Below are 21565 nucleotides of genomic sequence, written 5' to 3'. Positions count from 1 at the left end.
CAGGTGGAAGGTGAATTAGATATAGATCTGGAATAGCAGATTCGCTTTAAATATAATATTTATCTATTGATAACAATGAAATCAATCATTTTATCTTTAAACGAATTTTTCTCGAAACTACATTTTTCAAGTTTGCTGCAGTTCGAAGAGAAATCACCCGATCGCTTAAATTTTGTTGTGCTTATTTTGTATGTTTTTCTGACCCTCCAGTTTTTCGATTGCTTACAAAATGTAATTGCGGCAGGCCAAAAATCATCAAATTTAAAGATATAGATAATACCTTCTAGTTTAATAATATATATATTTTGTTGAATTCAGCCTCAATGAAGGCCGCTGCCGCTGCAGCAGTCGAGGACCTTTTTTGGTACTTAAAATTAATTTTTTTATTTAAAAATTTCACTGTGTATTCATTATTTATACACAAATGTATCAAATTTTGAAATATTTGATGCAATAGGTTTTTTTAAATTCCCAAAAATCATCATACTAGGTGTGCCCCTTAAATATCCCTTTCTGACCACTAATGTATGTTGTTGAGTATTCTTTAAAAGACTTGTTAATAGGAAAACATTTTAGCTACACTACGGATTATTCATTATTGAAATTATTATTGGTTTTTAAGCTCTAGAATTAAGTCTGTATTTATAAAATGTTTGATTTAAATTTTGTTTCTTATTTCGCCCTTTTGTAAATAAAATTGAAAAACGTGCAATTTCTATCGGCAACAATTTGAAATGTCTAATATGTTGTTTTTAGAGGTAATTACCCTATTATAATTGAATGAATTGGAAAATTTGTTTAAATTAGAAGGTCAGAAGTGAACGTAATGAAATCACCTTTTAAAATAATGATGAATAATTTGGGTCAGCAACAACAAATGACAAAAAAAATAAAAACAGACTAGTGCAATTTAAATTTCCATTTATTAAAGAAATTCTAATTGCATATGTGCCACCTATTTATCTGTTTATCTCATAGTGAAAACATTTTTAAACATTGAGTTGGTATGTTGCACTTTGACACTTGTCTGGAAACGTCAATTTGTAACCTTCATTTCATTTGTCATAGTTCGCACTAATGTAAATCAACTCCGTAAATTCACTGTTTCAACAATCACCCTGTAAACAATGTCCAATTCTGATGTATATAACGACCTAACATTGTAAGTAATTACTTAAATCATTTTAAATATGTTGCGTGCACTCTTTATTTTAGATGGATTTCTTCAGAGAACTTTTACTTGCAACCGAAAGTAGGTAACGATGTGTTAATTATAGATCGTAGTTCTGGAGCGATATCACTTCAACAAAACGAGGGCCAAATTCCAACGCAGTCATGTGGTTGCAAGGATTTTTGTGGTTTACTGGGAACAATCAACTTAATTGCTGGTCGATACCTGATAGTTGCCACACAGAGGGAAATGGTAGGGTACATTGCCGGTCATACAGTTTGGAGATTGGTTAAAGCTGACTTAATACCTTATCACAAGAACACAGTGCATCTGAATGCTGAACAACTAGCTGACAATAACGCATATGTAAGCATGATTGAGCAAGTTTTTAGCACTCCTTATCATTATTTTAGTTATACTTATGATCTTACACATACGTTACAACGACTACATGATATTGCACCAGATTTTTGGCAACAGTCTCTTCTGGAAAGGGCAGATCAGAGATTCATTTGGAATGGGTATTTGTTAAAAGATTTTAAAAATTTGGGAGCTAAGAATTTCTGTCTACCCATTTTACATGGATTCATATCCATTAATCAGTGTGTTTTGAACAATGCTAATTTAACCTGGACACTTATCTCCAGGAGAAGTATATATAGAGCTGGTACCAGATTACATCGCAGAGGTGTTGATAAGGATGGAAATGTGGCTAATTTTGTGGAAACAGAACAGATAGTTGAATATCAGGGGGATAGAGCCAGTTTTGTCCAAGTTCGTGGTTCAATTCCACTATTTTGGCACCAAAACCCTGATTTGCGATACAAACCTCCGCCAACACTACTTGATATTGATCCCCAGGAGCAAAATTCCGCATGTCAGAAGCACATAGAAGCTTTAACACTTCTTTATGGAAGGCAAGTGATGGTGGATTTGGTTGATCAGAAGGGATCTGAAGGAAAGTTAGAAAAAGCGTTTAAGGAGACAGTACAAACTTTAGCAAATCCATCTGTCAGATATGAGCCCTTCGATTTTCATCATGAGTGCAGGAAAATGAGATGGGATCGTTTGTCCATCCTTATTGACAGAGTTGCTTTGGACCAAGATGAAATGGGATACTTTTTATTGTTAAGGGATGGCTCCTTATCTTTACTGCAGGACGGTGTATTCAGAACTAATTGTATTGATTGTTTGGATAGGACGAATGTGGTACAGAGCATGTTGGCGCATCGAAATTTGGAAAATGTTTTAAAGAAATTGAATGTTTTACAAATAAACCAGTCTTTGGAAGACCAGGTCAGTTTTGAGAATTTGTTTAAGAATGTGTGGGCTGACAATGCTGATGTTATAAGCACTCAATATTCAGGCACAGGAGCTTTGAAAACCGACTTTACTAGGACTGGTAAACGCACAAAAATGGGCCTGCTCAGAGATGGACTTAATTCCATGACGAGGTATTACAAAAACAATCTGGCAGACGGATTTAGACAGGATGGAATTGATTTATTCCAAGGAAATGCTGAAGCTATTTATCCATGGAGGGTGGATAGAGGTTGGAAATACATCACATTCCCATCTGTACTTTTAGTTGCAGTTGCCATGTTTGTTGCGTCAGCTGTGTTACCTTCGGAGTATTCCACAGAGAACTTACTGTATTTGCTCTTCTGGGGTTCCATGGTTTCTGCTTCTGGTTTTCACATATTAAAATACGGTGTGGAATTTGTTGACCGACCGAGACTTACTGAATTATAGTGAATCTAGTCATGCATTGGTGGATGGATTATGAAATGGAAAAACCTATGAATTGTATAAGAAAAACGATTTTATTCCAATATATGTAAGATATATTTAATTTCTATGTTTATTAATTCGTGCTATTGCAGTTATGATGCCTATAGAAAACTAAATGTAAATACGTAAGATAACACTTTTACAGAACGCTAATTGAATTGCATTTAGAGAATTTTGTGTTGTAATTATATATTGTTAATAAAATGTTGTAGATTTTTAATTTTTGTTTAATTTTACCGAATTGTCATTATTTTTGTTGTATAATTTTCAATAAATTTAAAATACGATGCAGTAGTTATATATATATTATCAAAAACGACTCTTCCAGTTAAATTGTCGAATAATTCTAAGCAGTGGTGGCTACTCAGAGGAGACAGGTGAAAATGATATTATTGATGTAACGTTAATATTAAAAATACTTTTTTTATATTCTTATTCTTTAAAATAGAATATAACTTAATATTTAAACTAAGATAAATGGTAAAACGTCGTATAATTAAAGAAGCAATAACAGTTTTTAAATTAAATTTCAATGAATATTTTGTTCACAAATTCTCCAAAGGCATTTTTAAATGTGCCTCTTCGCGCCAATACGTTTTATAAGTAAATCTTGAATATTTCTATTTGAGTTCAACATTCATGCATGTGCTTTAAGATCGGGCTATTGTTCAATGGTAAGGGAGCTGAGGCGTGCCTCTAGCAAATGAGAACTCAAAATACCGACACAAACGATGTTCCTGAACATTGTAAATTTTTCAAGTTTAAAAACTACTTGATCGTGTGTGTCTGGTGAATTAGTTGTAGAAAAATTTTTAGTACTGCTCAATTTATTTAATTTATTAAGAAATGCTTTTGACGTGGATTTTTTATTAAATAAATTACCATGTCAAAGTGTTTTTTGTTAAAGAATTAAACTGACCAATTCCAAATTTGAACAATTTAACAAATATGATACGATAAATTTGGTAACGGGAAATACAATAATGGATAATTATTTTCTTAGCCATGTCTTTTTTTTTTAAAGTAAGTGAAGATGATGATATAAAAGATGTTTTTAAGATTTGAAAAATCTATCTTGCGAACTAAATTGACATGACAAAGGCACTGATCATTCGAATTGTATGTTGTTAATTATGCATAAATTAAAATCTTATTTTAATATATTATTTTCAGCAGAATCAAATCGCATTAGTCGCAACTGACTAATTTTTATTGTTGTACATGTTGTTCAAAATAAAACACAGTTTGCGCTGATAGAAGTTGTATTTCTGGAGTTTACAGCTATTTGATGTGACTTAATAATTATCATGGCGCATCTTTGTATATTAAAAGTTTTTTTGATTTTTATAATATGTTTTTTTTGCACATTTTCAATAATTTGTACTGCTTAAGTCTATTCTTATTAAAATTTAAAAAAATTCAAATAAGACTATACAATATAAATAGACAACTGTCTTAATTCTATATGCTAATATAAATACTTAGTCTAATAACAAATTTACATAAAAATTATCATCTCACTTTATACAATTTTTAGTCCTGAAATTAAAAAACTTGAATAATTTGTCATTTTGCAAATATTGCAAATAACTGGGATAATTACAAAAAAAAAGAAAAAAATAAATTGGTAAAAAGTCAATGAATAAAAATAAAACCTAATAATCTCTGGTTGTCCCTGATAAGTTTCTAAAAGTTCACTGTCACTTAATATCAAATATATCACATTGTACAATTGATTTATCTTTACAATTAATATACACTTTCTCACATTTTAAATGACTATCCACTCAAAAACTTTCTTCAAAGTTACAAATGCCTCCAATCTTCACTGTTAAATTCTCGATATGCTTTCAAGTAGGTTGCATCCACACACTTAATATTGCACAAGAACCTATTATATTTGTCAGCAATAACAGCAATTGAGTATTCAGAATCCATTTGTCATAATTTGCCTGTGCAGCAATTTTCAAAGTCTTTTCGTGGAGAAGATTCAGACCTCTGCAGTCAAGCAACTCGATCCTTGAAAATTGCACTACCGCATAGATTCTACAACTAATCATCTGACAGTCTAGAGAGGCTTCTTAGGCAAGCATTACCACCACCAAGGAGCCGTACAGATCAGTTGCAGTCTTGAAATAAAATAAATGATATGTACACGAGAATAAATATTAAATAACCGGTGCGGTGTGGCAACTTCCCCAGCCGTTCTCTCAGTACATTTCTTCGTCATGGACTAGTCCCGTTTCACACATGCAGATTGATTATCGAAAGCGATCCAATACAACAGTTGAGTTATAAATGCCTAGAGTTCAGCCTATATATAAAAACAACAAATCTATATTCTAAATACTATTGTTTTGTCGACTTCTTGCGTTTCATGTGGTTAAAATCATTATAGTTATCGTGGTGGTGGTGGTGGGTATTCGTATTTTTCCGAGTCCTGTACATACTCGGCTTTGGTGGGTGGTTACGCGGTTGCGTTATGTACGGTGTATTTGGCGAATTATCACGTGATGTGTGGTCGGAGCCCTGTAAACGAAAACAATAATTAATCTCAACTAGACAGTTCCCTTCGAAATTTTCTACAATTTCACTTACTTCTGAACTGACACCGCTTTCCTCGTTACTCGACGTGGACCCGGTGCTGGACGGCGACCGTGACGGTTTGAATTGTTGCCGCTGTGTGTCTTCGACGCGCCGCCTGTTCTGCACCACCTTTTCCCGCACTCGCACTATCCTCCCCAGTATCGTGTGATACTGGCATTGTGAATAGACGGAGAGCGGATGCACCACGTTTGTTAGTACTGTGTACGCGTATTCAAACGCCCTTTTTACCTACAATTAATATCATACTGTTAAATTACGGCTAGATTATTAACGTTCATAAATCATATAGTCATAAATCTGAACAAGTACATATGAATCATCATAATAAAAAAATCAAATAATTTGAATTTTAAAATTTTATGACATGTTAGTAATTCTTTAGACACTCAACATATTCAACTTATTTTTATGTGTATTTTTTAATTTGTTTTAATGGTGCCTGTTGGATAACAATCACGAGGCACCCAATAATGCCTAGAATTCTTTTGTATCTTGAACATTTTTTTGCAATTAGCCATTCATATGTACAGAGTGTTCCAAATCGGTTGTCTTTGACTGTAAGCAGTTTTCACTGTTTGTCAAAATAATAATAATACTTTTTCTAAATCTGCCTGGTTGATTTTCGTAGATATTTCAGAAAAGGTCACAAATATCAAATCCGGTTTTGGCAATCAACGTTTTAAAAAAATTGACCTCGGGATACTTAAATTTTCTAGTCTGGAAGTACCTGTCAGTCACAAATAATTAATTTGGGATATCGTGTATGGTAAGCATGTATATAAAGAGATAAAAAATTATTGTAATCCTAAAATATAAACATATTTTACAGTTTTATCTGTTATAAAATAAAGTATTATTTATAACAAAATTTTGCTGTTGTTGTAATATATGATCAATTTTAATTATTTAAACTCAAATATTTATTTTTATAAATCAGCTTCTTGCCTCAACTGCAAACGAAAATTTACTATAATAGTGTGCAGACAAATTTTTATTAATAAATGATTTTTAATTATGCTTTCGCTCTAATTAAAAATTTAATCGTATTTAACTTTTTATTTAAATAGATATAATACGTTGAGAACAATAAAATTTTCATCACCATTTAGAACGTTTTAATTTAAACGAGGTTCGGATTCGTAATCAGCGAGTCAAAAACCAAAATAGATTGAGTGTACTTTTTCGGTCACGATAAAATTGTGTTTTTTTAAGTTCTTCACACATTGTTTAAACTTTAACATACTGATAGATTCAAAAGTGGATTTTAAATCCTCTTTTTGTTATTATTTTTTATAAACAATTAGCAAATTTGTAAATTATTTATTATGTTAATAAAAGGAATAACTACTATCCTTGTTAAACATTAGATTAGTTTAGATTAAATTATTTTTTGTTAAAGAAAATCAAGGTACCAATTATTAACTAATTAATTAGTGCATTAAAGAACCTTGACATGTGGACCTTTAGTGAGCGGATTATTACTTCATATTTAATACCTATAATATATATGGTATAATTTAAATCTAAGAAACAAAATGTACTGAGACCCATTTAAGATGGAACCACTCTCATAACTTTTTATTTATAACTTTAATTTTAATAAATAACAGCTCAAAAGATAGAAATGAAAGAAGTTTATCCATGCCATAAAATTGTCTTCTATATAAGTCGATCTATGTTCTCTATAACATAAGTCAAAATAGTAGAAGAAATGATCTCATAAAAAATACATTGATTATTTTGATAATCTCAAATAATTTTGATACTTTATGCCATGTTCCCAAGTTCCCTTCTTTTCATTCAAGAATTATCAAGAGAATATTAATTAATATTTAAATTCAATACACAATTAATATAACTTCTGTAAAAAAATGTTTAATACCTCTTTTTTGCATACCTTTTAAATACATATTTAATTGCGGTTCGCGAAACATTTCAAATTTTGAAAAATGCCTCGGACCATCAAAGAGGTTGGCCACCTCTGTTTTATGCCATGATATAGTTAAGCGGTTCTCAAATTTTGTCGACAGAATTCTTTCCAAAAAAAATTTTAGATCTTCATGTTTTAAAGAAACTGTAGTATTTTAGGAGAGCGGATGCACCACGTTTGTTAGTACCGTGTACGCGTATTCAAACGCCCTTTTTACCTACAATTAATATCATACTGTTAAATTACGGCTAGATTATTAACGTTCATAAATCATAAAATTCAAATTTTGAAAAATGCCTCGGACCATCAAAGAGGTTGGCCACCCCTGCTTTATGCCATGATATAGTTAAGCGGTCCTCAAATTTTGTCGACAGAATTCTTTCCAAAAAAAATTTTAGATCTTCATGTTTTAAAGAAACTGTAGTATTTTAGTGAGCAGAATGCTATTTCATGTTTGATGATTATACGAATAGTATAATTTAAAAGTAGGAAACATAATATACTCTGAACCGTATAAGATGCAATCATTCCCACAACATTTTTACTTATGACTTTAATGAAGAACTGGTCAAAAATAGATACAAGAGAAGTTTATCTATCTCATAAAATTGTGTTTTATGTAACTCAAATTACCACATTAATAGTAATTATTTGATATTCTTAAATATTCTTGATGCCTTACTCCATGATTTAGTCAAGTGGTTCTCAGATTTTGGCGTCAGAATTCTTTGTAAATTGCAAATATTTTATAGAATTTTAAAATGAAGTCTTGTGATATAGTAATAATAATAATACATACATTTCGACAAATAATAAATATATTAGTATTATTTGTATTTGTCTTTGTTTGTAGCATTATTATGTGACAACATATGATTACGTAATTGGTCAGAAGGAATAAATTCATTAGAATGAGGTAATTTATAATTTTATCACAGATTAATCAATATGCAATATTTTTTTATGAAATTTTATGTACCTATTTTGAAGGATACGAAATCGATAGTTTTTTATAATCAAATTTTCTCATTTCTCTCAGTAAACTTGACATAGTGTGGATTATATAGAAACAATTAAGATATTCCTAGAATTTTTTGATAACTTGCTAAAGTATTATTCATTAAAAACCGAATTAAAAAAATTTGCCGACGTTTTCTTCTTAAATAGGACACAACGTATATATAAAATTTATTTGCAAAGTTATAAATAATTAAGAAAGAGTTGTCCTTTGTGTATTTCTGTTTTTTCCTTTATTAAAAATATAATAATAAATAATTAATGAACTTATTTTAAATTAACTTGTCTAAATATTAAAATATAAAATTGTGACAATTAAATTTGCTCAAAAAGTTTATACGGATAAAATTAGTGTAGAATACGATAATAAATTATCGTAAAACTACACTACTTATTGAACACGGGACACTGATAAATCAGTTTTAAATTGTGTAATAAAAATAACAAATTATATTTATACATATTCACTACTGTGTATCCAAAGATTAAATTTGTACGTTTACGTTTAATCTCTGGCATATCCTAAAAAATATTAGCAACAATTATCTCATAGTACTCATATCCAAAACATTAATATCTGTAGCCTAGCAAATCATAACAATATTAATGAGCTTTGGTTTTGATGATTTGGTATTCTAATATGTATAATTTCACACTGTTTACATTAGTTGTTTTCGATTTTCGATAAATCTATTTTCATGTCGGACACTTCCCGATAAACCATCCAATTTACGTATCATCGATCTGGTAATGCGCCTCATCAAAACTTATTCGGCGATCTATTTTTTTACATTGTTTACCGTCGGCCCGTTGGCAGACGTCCAGACGTTCCGTTCGCATTTACCTGCATTTACCACCAAAATGGGTGTCTGGAAGAGAGTGCGCGCGTGACGCAAAATCGTCCGCCAACGACGGCGACGACGACACGACGGCCCCACGGCGCAGTTTTTTTATGCTTCTGAGCATTTCTGCGATTGTTACGACACATTCCCGGGTAGCTTTGACAGTCGGTCATTTATTTATTATGCATTCTGCTTTATCTATGCCCGTGGAAGGTTGTTCGAAAACGGTCGACCGTCAAGGTTAGCGGACGGTTTCCGCAACAGAAATGCGTGTCCGCTTTTTCAAGAATTATCGCGGAAAAATTCGTTTCAGTTCGGCTAGTCTGTTTTGCTGCGCACACATATGTTGCTAGTCGTGTTTATTTATAAAATACGCAATTATTGAAATGTGTCTAATAATATTGTGACGTGTTTCTGATACAAATTATTTTTTTAAATCGTCTCTATGAACGATGGTTTTACGAAAGATAAACTAATAAATGTAACTTCTGATTTATAAAATTACTTACAATAAAACATTTAAAGTTATTAAGGTCTCCACAAATAATATATTTAAGGAAAAACTAACAAACGTGACTTCTGATTTATAAAATTGCTCTTCAATAAAAAATTTAAAAGAATTAAATAGGAAAAGTTTTATTTTCTAAATTATTACCATCTCCATAATCACAATTTTATGAAGGATAAATTAATAATCCCAACTCCTATTTATAAAATTACTTAACAATGAAAAATTTAAAAGAGTTGATCACATTTAATTTTTCCAAATTTATTATGGTCTCAATAAATATGATTTTATAAGAGATAACTAACAAACTTCGGATTCATAAAATTACTTTACAATGGATTTTTTTTTTAAATTTAAGAGTTGAATAAATTTTAAATTTTATTTTTTATATTTATTTCCTATATTTATTACGATTTCTATACATAATCAATTTATTATTTTATTTTTACAAACTAACTAACATAACTTCTGATTTATAAAATAGCTTTACAATGAAAAATTTAATAATTGAATAAATTTTATCTTATTTAAATGTATGTCCATAAAATGAAATAAACTAATAATCTCAACTTCTATTTATAAAATTAACAACAAACAAACAATTTAATTTAGTTGAATAAGATTTAATTTTTCTAAATTTATTTCGTCGATAAATAATCACTTTATAAAACAGTTGAGTAGAAGTTATTTTTTTAAAATTTATTCCGGCTCCTATCATCAAAAATTTTATGAAAGATAAACTAAAAGCCGCATCTTATAATTTATAAAATCATTTTACGATGAAAATTAAAAAGACTTGAATAAATTTTAACAGGTCCGAATATGGAAGGTCACACATTCTGAGGAGTGGTGATTTCAAGTCTAGTTTTTTTACTAGTTTGTACCAGAAATTACGACCTTTTAATATTTGATTTATTTATAAAAATATTGTCCTGATATTTCGATTAAATTGGCTCTTGTTAATATTTTAATTATTCTTCTTCACAAAATTGAATTATTATATAATAAAATTAAATGCACAGGGTGTCCGGAAGTCGCCAAATCATGACATTTTTCAGAAAGATCAAGGATAACAGCGACATCAAAGTATGATTTTTTAAATTAATTTTGTCTTTCATTTATAGTTAATTCCTTTTTTTATAAATTTAACATAAATACCTCAATTAACTAAACTTTATAATTCATTGAACATAATTATGAATTGGATCGAAATAAATGAAGGTTTATTATAAAATTACAAATTCCTATAAAAAGAAATTACTTTTAATATATACTTAATAATTCAATTTCATGTTTGTAATTTACCCTGCAAACCATATCAATATGAAAACGATACAGATAGAGAAATCTATCACTTTTCTTTTTTTCAATTTGATTGATGACATCCAGCAATAGCGACACATACAGAGAGTTAAATATAATTAACACGGAAATTGGCCCAAAATATGAAGAGAAGCATTAATTAACATAAGTCCTTAAGCAACCGATTTCGGAGATATCGAGGATTACTTTTTTGTCATTGACTTTGAGAATCGATAATGGTTGTGACGATCAACGACAGGTAGTAATTTCTAATAATAAATGATGAAAAAATGTATAACAATGTTGATTACGAATGTAAACATATATGTAAGACGATCTACAAAACATGAAAAAAAATTAATTCCGGTATTAACAAGACTACTAATTTGTTGTTATCGACATAGTTCGTAAAGTTACAATATCCGATAAGTTACTAATAAAAAAGGAATATTAAAAAAAATACTTTGAATTCTACTTAAGACACTCCATAAAACACCTGCTGTAATTGTTTTTTCATTAAAACGTAATTGTTGTCTATCTTTCAATTTGATTAATTAAAAAGGTTACACATGAAATATTTTATCCGACTCCAATTGTTTTGAATTGGTAGTGTCAGAGAAATATTGTTCCTGCCAATTATAATACCATAACCAAATAACCATCACCAAACTGTATTTGAATGGTACACACTTATGAAAAGATTTTTTCAAAAATATGTAAGTTTCTTACATGAAGAACTCCATAACTACTTCTTCCGATGTCGTTGCTAGGCTGCAGTGGATCCTCTATGCACAACATGCTGGGCCGATGTCCGTCCACCATCTCCTTCTGCATATCCTCTTTGTTGATGTACTTGCCGCCATCACGGACCGTTATCCCCGTCTGGATATAATTGAATTTGCGACCATACAGCTCGAAGAACTCGATCAACAGGACGCCCAAATTGCCACCTCCCCGCAACGTGTCCGCGCGCGGATGCAGCTGCAAGAAGCTGATGCACATTAAGATCAGACTGTATGATGAGATGCCACCAGTGAACACTGTGAATTTAAATTGGCATTGTAGTGTTGCGTTAGTCGTAACGCATCGATCTCTTACCTTCGTTTAGGTCACGCTCCAAGAGGAACTGTTTCAATACGTAGACTAGCTTCGGTAGAACTGGATACTGTTCAATGTATTTTTTTATCAGTTCGGCGGACTTAACACCATTGGACATGTTGAACGAAATATCCACCTTGATTTCGGTCTTTTTGTCGACTAGCTTTACTATGGGTACGGAAGCTTTATCTAAGACTTTGATGCTGTTCTCTTGTGCAATATCCTTTTCCGAAAACTCCTGCTCTAACGTCCGTAACGGCAAATTCGACCATTTTCCTTTTATTTAAACAAATTTATTATTTCAACTGAATATTTAAATTTTATTTAGAATTTACCTATAACCACTATATCAATATCACTGGTGGGTAAGTAGAGTCCTGTACGGTAGGAGCCGAATATTTCAACTTGTGCATCCGGCCATTTGGACACAATTATTGCCTTTATTCGAGCTACAACCTCGGACCGTAGTTTATGTTCAGCGTCTGTTGGACTCATATACTTATAGAAGTGTTCAATTTCTTGGTGGAGTCTGTAAAAATTTAAATCATATCTCTTAGTACTAACAATAAAAAATCAAGATGGCAAAAATGAATTTACCAACAATCAAAATGAAAACTATACAAATATTTGAAATATTTTAAACACCTTTGCATTCTTTGTATGTGGCAACAAATGAAACAATGCAATTTGGTACCAATTTGCACACTGAAATTACATAGAGGGCAGGTTTAACCTCCTCCTTCATATTCATATTCAACCTGTCAAGTTTGTTTCTTAGTAACATAAATAGTGGTTGTATTCAAATAATGAAACATATAGAATTAACATGTGTTAGATTCTTCAGAACTACATGTGTTAACACAAAAGACTGACGGGAAAAGTGCTCCGAAGTAGGTATTGTCAAATGTCATCCCTGGTGAATTCTAGGGAATTTAAACATTTAACACTGAAGAGTTTTTTTGAATGTGAAACTAATTTCATTGTACTCTTACGTTTTGTGACAATTTGAAAGACTTTCGGTTTAAAGAACTTTTTTTAATCTTATAATATCAGTGTTTTTCAAAAATAAGTGTTAAGTTCTGCAGTTAACAAAGGTAAGTAGTGGGACCACGACTATTTTGCTCAAACAAAATTTTTTTTACCTAATAAGAGTGGGATAAAGGGCACAAGGAAACGTAGGCTAAGAGAAGTCATCTGGTTGCTCTAAAACCCTTATAGAATTAGCTTAAACTGATCGATTTTCACTCATATTAGGTAAGTGTTTGTAATGCATTGCCATTAGTACAACAGAGTTTTGCAAAATAACTTGGACTTAACAATGTTTTCGGATTTAAGTGGACTTAACTTCCCAAAACTATTGTGCTTGTATTGTAATACCTTGTTTTTAGTTAAACTGTAAATGCAGAAAGATACCAAAATGTGACACTTGTTGATTAATCATCTTCACCATGAACGATACTGATATTTTTTGATGAGAGTCATTGGTAGAGGAATTTGATCACTAGTTAATCATAAAATTTCAAAAATGATGTTGATTGATGTAAAGTTCAAGGAAACGACACGGTCAATCATTTTGATAACATTATGGCTGATTTACAGGGTGTCCCATAATTAACTGGTCATTATTAAATACCATATTAATGTTTTTGCTAAAATAGTCTTATTCAAAAGTTAATAATAATCAAAATACAAACTTTTAGATTTTATTAAATAATTTTTAACTCAAAAATAACATTAATCGTTATTTTGTTGTAGCTTAAAGAGGGTAACTTCGTACAACACTTTTAACCATTTTAAAACTATTGTTTCCTTTAGATCACAACACTCAAAAAGCTAAAAACAAACTCAAATTTTAAATTTGACTACTTGTATCTTGATTATTATTATATTTGTATAATGCAAATTTGATTAAACCACAAAACTTCTAAATAAATAACTTTTTGTCATCTTGGATGTTTTAATAACTTCAATTTATATATTGCAATTCCTGTAATGGGTAACTTTTAGTTAGTATTTTAAATGTTGGCATGTTTATCTGTAGTTATTGCTTCTCTCTCAAAATACAAACTTTACTCTATGTCTTCATGAAAATATGCCAATAAATTAGCGTAACATTTCACAAATTTCAACTTTTGAAATATAGCGAGTGTAGCCAATTGAAAGGGTGACACACTCATAAAATTTGTATTTTTTGACCGATTTTAATTTATTAATAATTATTTTATTTTTAATTGTAAAGATTGAAAATATGTATTTATAAGCGAAAACCAAAACCTATTTTTAGGCATTAAAATTGAAGAAATCATACTACCCATTTTTTTATACCCAATCTAAAGCCACACCACTGGATTAAGAACCCTTTTCCACAGAATTATGATTATTCATCATTATTTTTTAAATTTCAGCCCTTTGAAGGTGTGTTTGATCCAGTGGAGTAGTTAAATTTTCTATAAAGAAGTTAGTAGTATGTAGGTTTTGATTTTGTGTCAAAAAAGTGACATTTTGTTTATAAATACATATTTTTATGCTTCATAATTAAAAAAAAAGTTGGTCAAAATCGTACAATATACAAATTTTATGGAAGTGTCCCGCTTCAAATGGGCCGCAGGAAAGTAAAAATTTTCTTAGTTACATTTAATTAGATTAATTCAGATAAGCTGGAGACGAATATATATCATTTTACTGAATGCACCGACCACAATAAATGGGAAGTTCGAATGAAATGAACAATATTTCGTTAGAAAGTAAATAAATAAATACATTCAACGGCCAATTCGTTTCGATCGGAAGAAAAATAACCAAGTTACAGCTGAATAAAGTCATATTTCATGCCATTTTTGTCGATTTTCAGTCAATACCAATGATCAAAAATTGGACGAAATTTGAAATTTGATCTGTTGTAACTCTTATTTTACTGATCGAAACGTTTTAAGTACCAATGCATAATTTAGTCACTTCTCTAGCTCTTGTCAGGATTGGCTATTTATTCTGTGGGGCGCAATAAATAAAATGATAATTCGAGAACAACTTTGCCATTATAATGACCAAAAGAATGCTCAGCCAATCCGAATTACCCTGTTTTCCTGTAAAACTAAATGTAATACTATAATTTTGTTTAGTCAAACTATTGATTGTCAAACATGCTGGACAGATGTTGTTTATCTAGGTAAATGTAAATACAGATTATTAGGTAGAAATTGCGGTTACAGATTAAAATATGACGCCTAAAAACTTTCCTATAAAAAACCCATCAGACAGAAATGACAAATGTCAATATATAAATTAGATCTATGAAGTAAACAAATTTTTATGATCAAAATCCGTATCTGCAAAATCTTTAAAAAATGTTCTCTAAACATGTGGATTAATTTTTAACACATCTAATAACGAAAAAATTAATAAAATGGCATAAATATTGGGTTTACTGTTGACAAGTGACGTTTATATTTAATTTTTACATTTTGAATGAATGAAAAAAATTAAATACAAACTAACTTCCAAAAATATAAATATATTAAATAAAGTAATATTATACGCCTTACCAAACGTTTTAAAATCTGTGTTTGCATTTCAAGTTAACACTCGTATAAAAAACATACATTTTGAATGGTTCATTGTCAATAAGATCAAAATGAACAATTCGAAAGGTAAATTGTTTTACGATTATGTTGCGCTATGAATGTATAACAAAGAAAGTTGGACATTACTTACTGTTTCAACATTGTGGTACCGTGCGTTCAAGACAACCTCAACTAATGTCGAATTTGACATTCACTGCATTCTTCGAATTGAATCCGATGTAATTAATTTTACAAGTAGTCTGGTTAAATGTTGCCAACTGTTATTGATATTGTTGGTGGAAAATGAAGAAAAAATTGGCAACTATTTGTATTTGAAAAAATCAAAATTTAAATGCTAAGATGCTCTGTAATTATTTATATATTACTATTCTGTTAATTCCATGTCTAAAGCTCAAGACACTTTAATTAATCAATCCACTAATTAAAAAAAAAATAGTCTAAGGAAAATTTGTTGCCAGGCCTTAATATTTCTAGGCTGTTAGAAAAACACTTCATACATCGGCTACTAAATACATTTTGCGACCTCGAAATTATCTTGCTTTATTTGTCAGCCTTGATGTATAAATAACTATTTTATATTTTTTAAAAAAGTACTTACGATTTTTAAAATCCGGGCGGAACCGGACGTTAGGATTAGACGAAGTTTGGGTCCCATTAGGAATTAATGAGCCATAAAAATGAATCTATAATAAGGGTTCATAATTCCAGTTCTTAAGAAGAGTTTAATAATTTACTTTTACGCAAAAAAATAAATGTCACTTATTCAACGACGTTTTTAGTTTTTAAAATTTATTAACCTCGTTGTTTCCATTTAAATATAATAGGGTTTAATCTAACCAATTATAAATAAAATACATTGACTTAAATTGATATAAAAAATAATTCTCTCATTTACGCAATGTTTTGCAAAAGTGAGATAAATTTGTATAGATGACCATGGGATAACAATTATTATCCGATTATTTATTTAGTTTAGGTTTCGTATATTTTTTTTAAACCCACAAAACTTTTACATGGAAATAACTTGCAATTGTACATGTTATCGGAAAGTTGTTTATCAAATTTATCAGAAGCTGTGGAAAAAATATTATTTTCTTTGAAATTAATTCCTATATACAAAATTTTTGATTTTATCATACAGTCATACATCATTTGAAAGCGGGATACCCTCATAAAATTTGTATTTTTTGTTCAATTTTGACTTTTTTCAATTGTAAAGCATAAAAATATGTATTTATAGATAAAATGTTACCTTTTTTAGTCCCCAACTAAAACCTACTGCGCAGTTTCTACTATACCACTGGATTAAGCACCTTCTGAAATGGGTATACCAAATTTCATAAAAAAAAATTTATTCATATTTATAATTTTCTGAAAAAATTAAAAATCACATTCTTTTTATGAATTTATTTTATTCAAGTAGTCTATGGTCTGTCAAAAATAACTCAAATTATCTTATTTTTCAAGAAAATATACTTATACTAGGGGTCGGTAACCTTTTTGCAGGCAAGGGTCACTTAGTGGCAAGGCACTTGTCCATAATTTTGAAAATCAATCCCTATATCACATAAAATACTTTCATTTACAAAACGGGTCGCGGGCTGCAAAGACAAGGATGGCGGGCCGCTTGTTGCCGACCGCTGACTTATACTAATACTCTTAATACCCAATTCTACTCTTTGACCAAACCAACGAAAATTTGAGTTTTAACAGTTTATTCCATAAACTATTTAATTAAAAAAATAACTTCATAAGAAGATGTGATTTTTAATTTCCACTTGCATATTTTTTATGAAATTTGATATATATCTATTTCAGAGGTTGCTTAATCTCATGGTGTAGTTAGATTTGACGTAATAAATTTGCTAGTAGATTTCTTCCATTTTCATGCCCAAAAAATTACCCAATAGGTTTTGGTTTTGGGCCAAAAAACGTGACATTTTGTGCATAAGTATATATTTTCATGCAGTACAATTTAAAAAAAGGCATAAAGTAGTAATTTTATTATTCCCCCTTTGAAATGGGCCACACTGTATTTGTTTTGCTAAGGGAGGTTACATTTTATTGATTCTTAGTTTAATTACTCATATTTACAAATCGTTTCGTTTCTTCTTAATTCTTTGAATCATGTGAAAGTGAAAGATAGCCCATATATTTTATTGTTCGCAGGGTACAATTTGCAGATTCCCTACTCGAGTAAGTTATGTTTTGGTTCGGTTATATGAACTGTGTCAAATTAACGAACAACACAACAAGACAATTCCCCACAATGACAATATTATTGGATACGATTAGTTTCATGGGAGTTGTGAATCTATTTATACACATATTTCATATTAAATTATTCGCTCAAAGAAATTATGTTTTAATATACATCTGTAGGTTTCTGCCAAAGGTTATGCTCACAAATCGATTTTTTAAATCCAGATGCGAAACTTTAATACGATTAGACTCGCAACGTATGTATTAGAATTTTTAAAGCTATTGAATATTTTTAAGTGTAGTGCCAACATTTCACAGCAGCAAGAAACAGTGAATTATCGATGTTCACAATAAAATACTGTCAATTCACAATTTTAGAACAAGATTTTCGTCTTCTTGAATATTAATTAACAAATTGGTTTGTCTCAACTCAACAGGGAGAATTCCCAGTTTTTGCATATTTATCAATTTTCAACCTTTTGTGAATGTATATTATTATTTTTATTTCCTCTAATGCGATTAAGAAGAGGAGGTGTTTATTAGGTCAGAGCATAAGTTATTTAGTTCAGCAAAAATTATAGAATCTTTTCTTCTTGAACACAATTTTTTCGTCTTTCTATATTATTAATTAGGTAATTTATCTTAATTAAGGGACACACCTAGTGTGATGGCCTTTTGGGAATTTTTTAAAAAAAAAATTACTGCATCAAAGTTTGGAGGATACATTTGTATATAAATAATGAATGTACATTGAATTTTTAAATAAAAAAATTATTTTCTATACCTTTACCCATGATTGCCAAAAAAATGTAATTTAAAAAATGGCAGAGTTTTGGAAAAAGTATTTTGGCCTGCCAAATTAAACAACTGAAGGGTCATTCTACATAGAAACATACAGTAGGAAAAGCGTTTGACCCGTGTGAATTTAGACAGAGACATCATGCATGACAAAGACAGTAGAAGTTTGTCCCATAGTGGGAGACTTACTGTCACTATTGTACGTGATATCTCTGTCAGGATTCAGATGAATCAAAGTCTTCTCGTACTGTATACAAAATGAACAGAAAAAAATTAAGCGTTCGGTTGATTTGTCTTCGAGTTCAGCAAATTGCTGGTCTGTTGTAGCTCTTTTTCGAGATGATCAATGCAGTTCGTTGGCTTAATTCTGTTTACTCCGATACCCAAAAGGCGCATCACAGATACTAAAAGTCTATTTATTTCAAAAATATTTTCAATCATAGACCCGGAATTGATATACGATATACACCGCATTCACACATCACAGCAATCTTAATCCCCGACAACTTCCTTGATTAACTCACATTTTTTACACATCACTGAATTGCATAAAAAACCCAATACTCAATAAGGCAATATCCATGAGTTGGATCAATCAAAATATTTTCAGTATTACAACCGATAGACTCCGTAGTAAACGTAACTTTCTAATTGTTGAGCGGTTACGCTAAGAAGTAATTCATAGACTATTTGAAATATTCATTTGAAATTTTAGTATATTATTTTTGAAGGTATAGACTATCGAAATATGAAAAAAAAAATAATTTTTCAAAATTTCACACTAGTTGTGCCCCTTAATCTTTTTAATAATGACATTCCAAATTCTTCCAGGAAACTTGTATTTGTGTTTATCATTTTTAAAAACAAAAATCATCCTTTTTGGGTGTACATTTGTTTTTTTTTATGAAAATAGTTTTCCTCTACGACTATTAAGAAAAAGAAAATATGTCATATAAGGTATATTTATTGGATCAGGGTACAAAATATTTTTCGGCAAACGCTTCCTTCTTGAGTACTAATGGTCAATGATCATGTGCATGTCTTATTGGAGTAATGACCAGTTTTGTTCATTCCAATGTTTTTAGTATTTGAATTCTGTTACTGTTACTAATTCAATCTGTAATAACAAATATGGTTAGTGACATCAAAATAAGAATGATCCTGCAAACTTCGAAAGGCGATTTCCCTTGATGAATTAAAAAACAGATGTAAAACGGAGTTTTACAAGAAACATTTTATTGGTGTCAACATCAAGAAACCTTAAGGAAATTAGGCAGAAGTTAAGTATGAACAACAGATTCAGTTGACAGATGGTCAGTCTTGAACATACCAAACGAAAAATGCACCTGACACGGTGCGATAATTGCGCTAAAAGCGAGGAGTCCACGTATAGTGCGAGTGAAGGGGACCGCCGTTGTATTAAGTTATGCGCCCGGTGAACGAGCGAATTCCAATTAGTTTTATGGTGCGAGAAGCGTGCTTAATTGGATTTTCATTCAATTAAAATCGGAACGGTGCCGAAAGTCGGGCAAAAGCGGTCCGGTTTTTCGAACAATTCGAAATTTGCACGGCACGAAACGTCAATCCCGCCATCATGAAGGACATCTCATGACAGATGCTGGAGTTAACGATAGTAAAAAAAGTCAAAAAATTTATGGTTAGGAAAAGCACGTTTCGCGAAGGCAGCTCATTCGACTCACCCCAGTACACCTAGACCGTATGGAAACTTGGACACACGCCAGGGACACTCGCCGTCGTTAAAGGACTTGTGCCTATTGCCGGAGCGGTAATCCACTTTCCGTCTTCGACTGACTATTGCACTCTTGTCCGTTTTACCATTCATCTCTCTGTTCGTGTGATGAAAACCGTTAGTGATGCCGTCCATGTCGCTGTCGTTTTCCTTCAAGTTGAGACTCTCGAGTTCAAGCTGCGTTTGCCATATACGAACCCACAGAAGCTTTGCCGGACCGTCCTGTTCTGGTTGTAACCAAGAAATGGCAGGATCCATTCAACACGTTACTTTGTCGCAACCATTCAGTCACCGTTGTTTTTATTTCAGTACGTGGTGAATCTCGTCTCGTTTAATGATCACATTCACAACCACCAAAAAGTCACACCTTGTGCATATCACACGACCGAAAAAACTGACAGATGGTGCCTGTTTCTACCACCAGATAACTCTCGACCGATAGGTGGAACTGACAGTCCGGGTCCCTTCTCTTTTTACTAGTGTTGGTAGTCTGTGTGAACCGAATACGGGGCGCCAGCGGCGGTCCGTTTGAATGCATTGTGGACTGCGCTTCGATCCGACTAAATATTGTGCACTCACAAGACTGACCATGTCACATGTCAAATAACATTTTTTTTAGGTTAACAATGTGCAGGTAATGACAATATAAGTGACAAATGTTCATGTCTTAGTTTGACAACTGTGGTAAAACAGCGCGTGGTCGGAGTGCGAACTAAAATTTTAAAATATCCCCCACAATTTCACTAATATTGGTAGTATACGCAGATAAAATTCCATCAAGATCATATGATCTGAGTTTGGGACAATTCAAACTAATGCGTGGTCCATGCGCGAGATAAATTTTCAAATATTCTGTATATCACTGCTGGTCTAAGTACGTGCTGATAAACTGACGTTGAGATCATAAGAGGAACATTCTTTCAAAACCAGACATCATCACTTTTTAGATAATATCCAAATGATCCAAA

The 21565-nt window shown here is 31.0% G+C and overlaps 2 protein-coding genes across 3 annotated transcripts; one reads left to right on the top strand and one right to left on the bottom strand.

Annotated features, from left to right (window-relative positions):
• The first annotated feature begins 977 nt into the window (after positions 1 to 977).
• LOC109597292 (phosphatidylinositol-3-phosphatase SAC1) lies at positions 978 to 3182 on the top strand. Of its 2 annotated transcripts, XM_049960999.1 has the most exons (3): positions 986 to 1004; positions 1069 to 1162; positions 1216 to 3182. In XM_049960999.1, exons 2-3 carry the CDS (start codon positions 1128 to 1130, stop codon positions 2921 to 2923), a joined length of 1743 nt encoding a protein of 580 aa, XP_049816956.1. In that variant the 5' UTR covers positions 986 to 1004; positions 1069 to 1127; the 3' UTR covers positions 2924 to 3182. The 2 variants fall into 2 exon arrangements, with proteins under 2 accessions (XP_019868502.2, XP_049816956.1); XM_020012943.2 differs by having other exon boundaries at positions 978 to 1162.
• Positions 3183 to 4206: 1024 nt separating this feature from the next.
• LOC109598370 (terminal nucleotidyltransferase 4B) lies at positions 4207 to 21056 on the bottom strand. Its single transcript, XM_020014267.2, has 6 exons — positions 20548 to 21056; positions 12602 to 12795; positions 12267 to 12542; positions 11898 to 12208; positions 5561 to 5797; positions 4207 to 5491 (listed from the first exon to the last, which is right to left on the bottom strand). The coding sequence occupies exons 1-6, from the start codon at positions 20853 to 20855 to the stop codon at positions 5312 to 5314; spliced, it is 1506 nt and encodes a 501-aa protein (XP_019869826.1). The 5' UTR covers positions 20856 to 21056; the 3' UTR covers positions 4207 to 5311.
• Positions 21057 to 21565: the final 509 nt, after the last annotated feature.

Source organism: Aethina tumida, chromosome 1, assembly GCF_024364675.1.
Source record: "Aethina tumida isolate Nest 87 chromosome 1, icAetTumi1.1, whole genome shotgun sequence".
Taxonomy (NCBI): Eukaryota; Metazoa; Arthropoda; class Insecta; order Coleoptera; family Nitidulidae; genus Aethina; species Aethina tumida.
Note: the sequence above shows the minus strand (reverse complement) of the source record. Positions and strands in the feature narration are given on the sequence as shown.

Coding starts and splice junctions, on each gene's coding strand:
- LOC109597292 (XM_020012943.2), top strand. CDS start 1,128: ATGTCCAATTCTGATGTATATAACGACCTAACATT. Junction 1,163..1,215: donor GTATATAACGACCTAACATT/GTAAGTAATTAC, acceptor TCTTTATTTTAG/ATGGATTTCTTCAGAGAACT.
- LOC109598370 (XM_020014267.2), bottom strand. CDS start 20,855: ATGGATCCTGCCATTTCTTGGTTACAACCAGAACAGGACGGTCCGGCA. Junction 12,543..12,601: donor TATTGATATAGTGGTTATAG/GTAAATTCTAAA, acceptor TTTAAATAAAAG/GAAAATGGTCGAATTTGCCG. Junction 5,492..5,560: donor AAAGCGGTGTCAGTTCAGAA/GTAAGTGAAATT, acceptor TTTCGTTTACAG/GGCTCCGACCACACATCACG.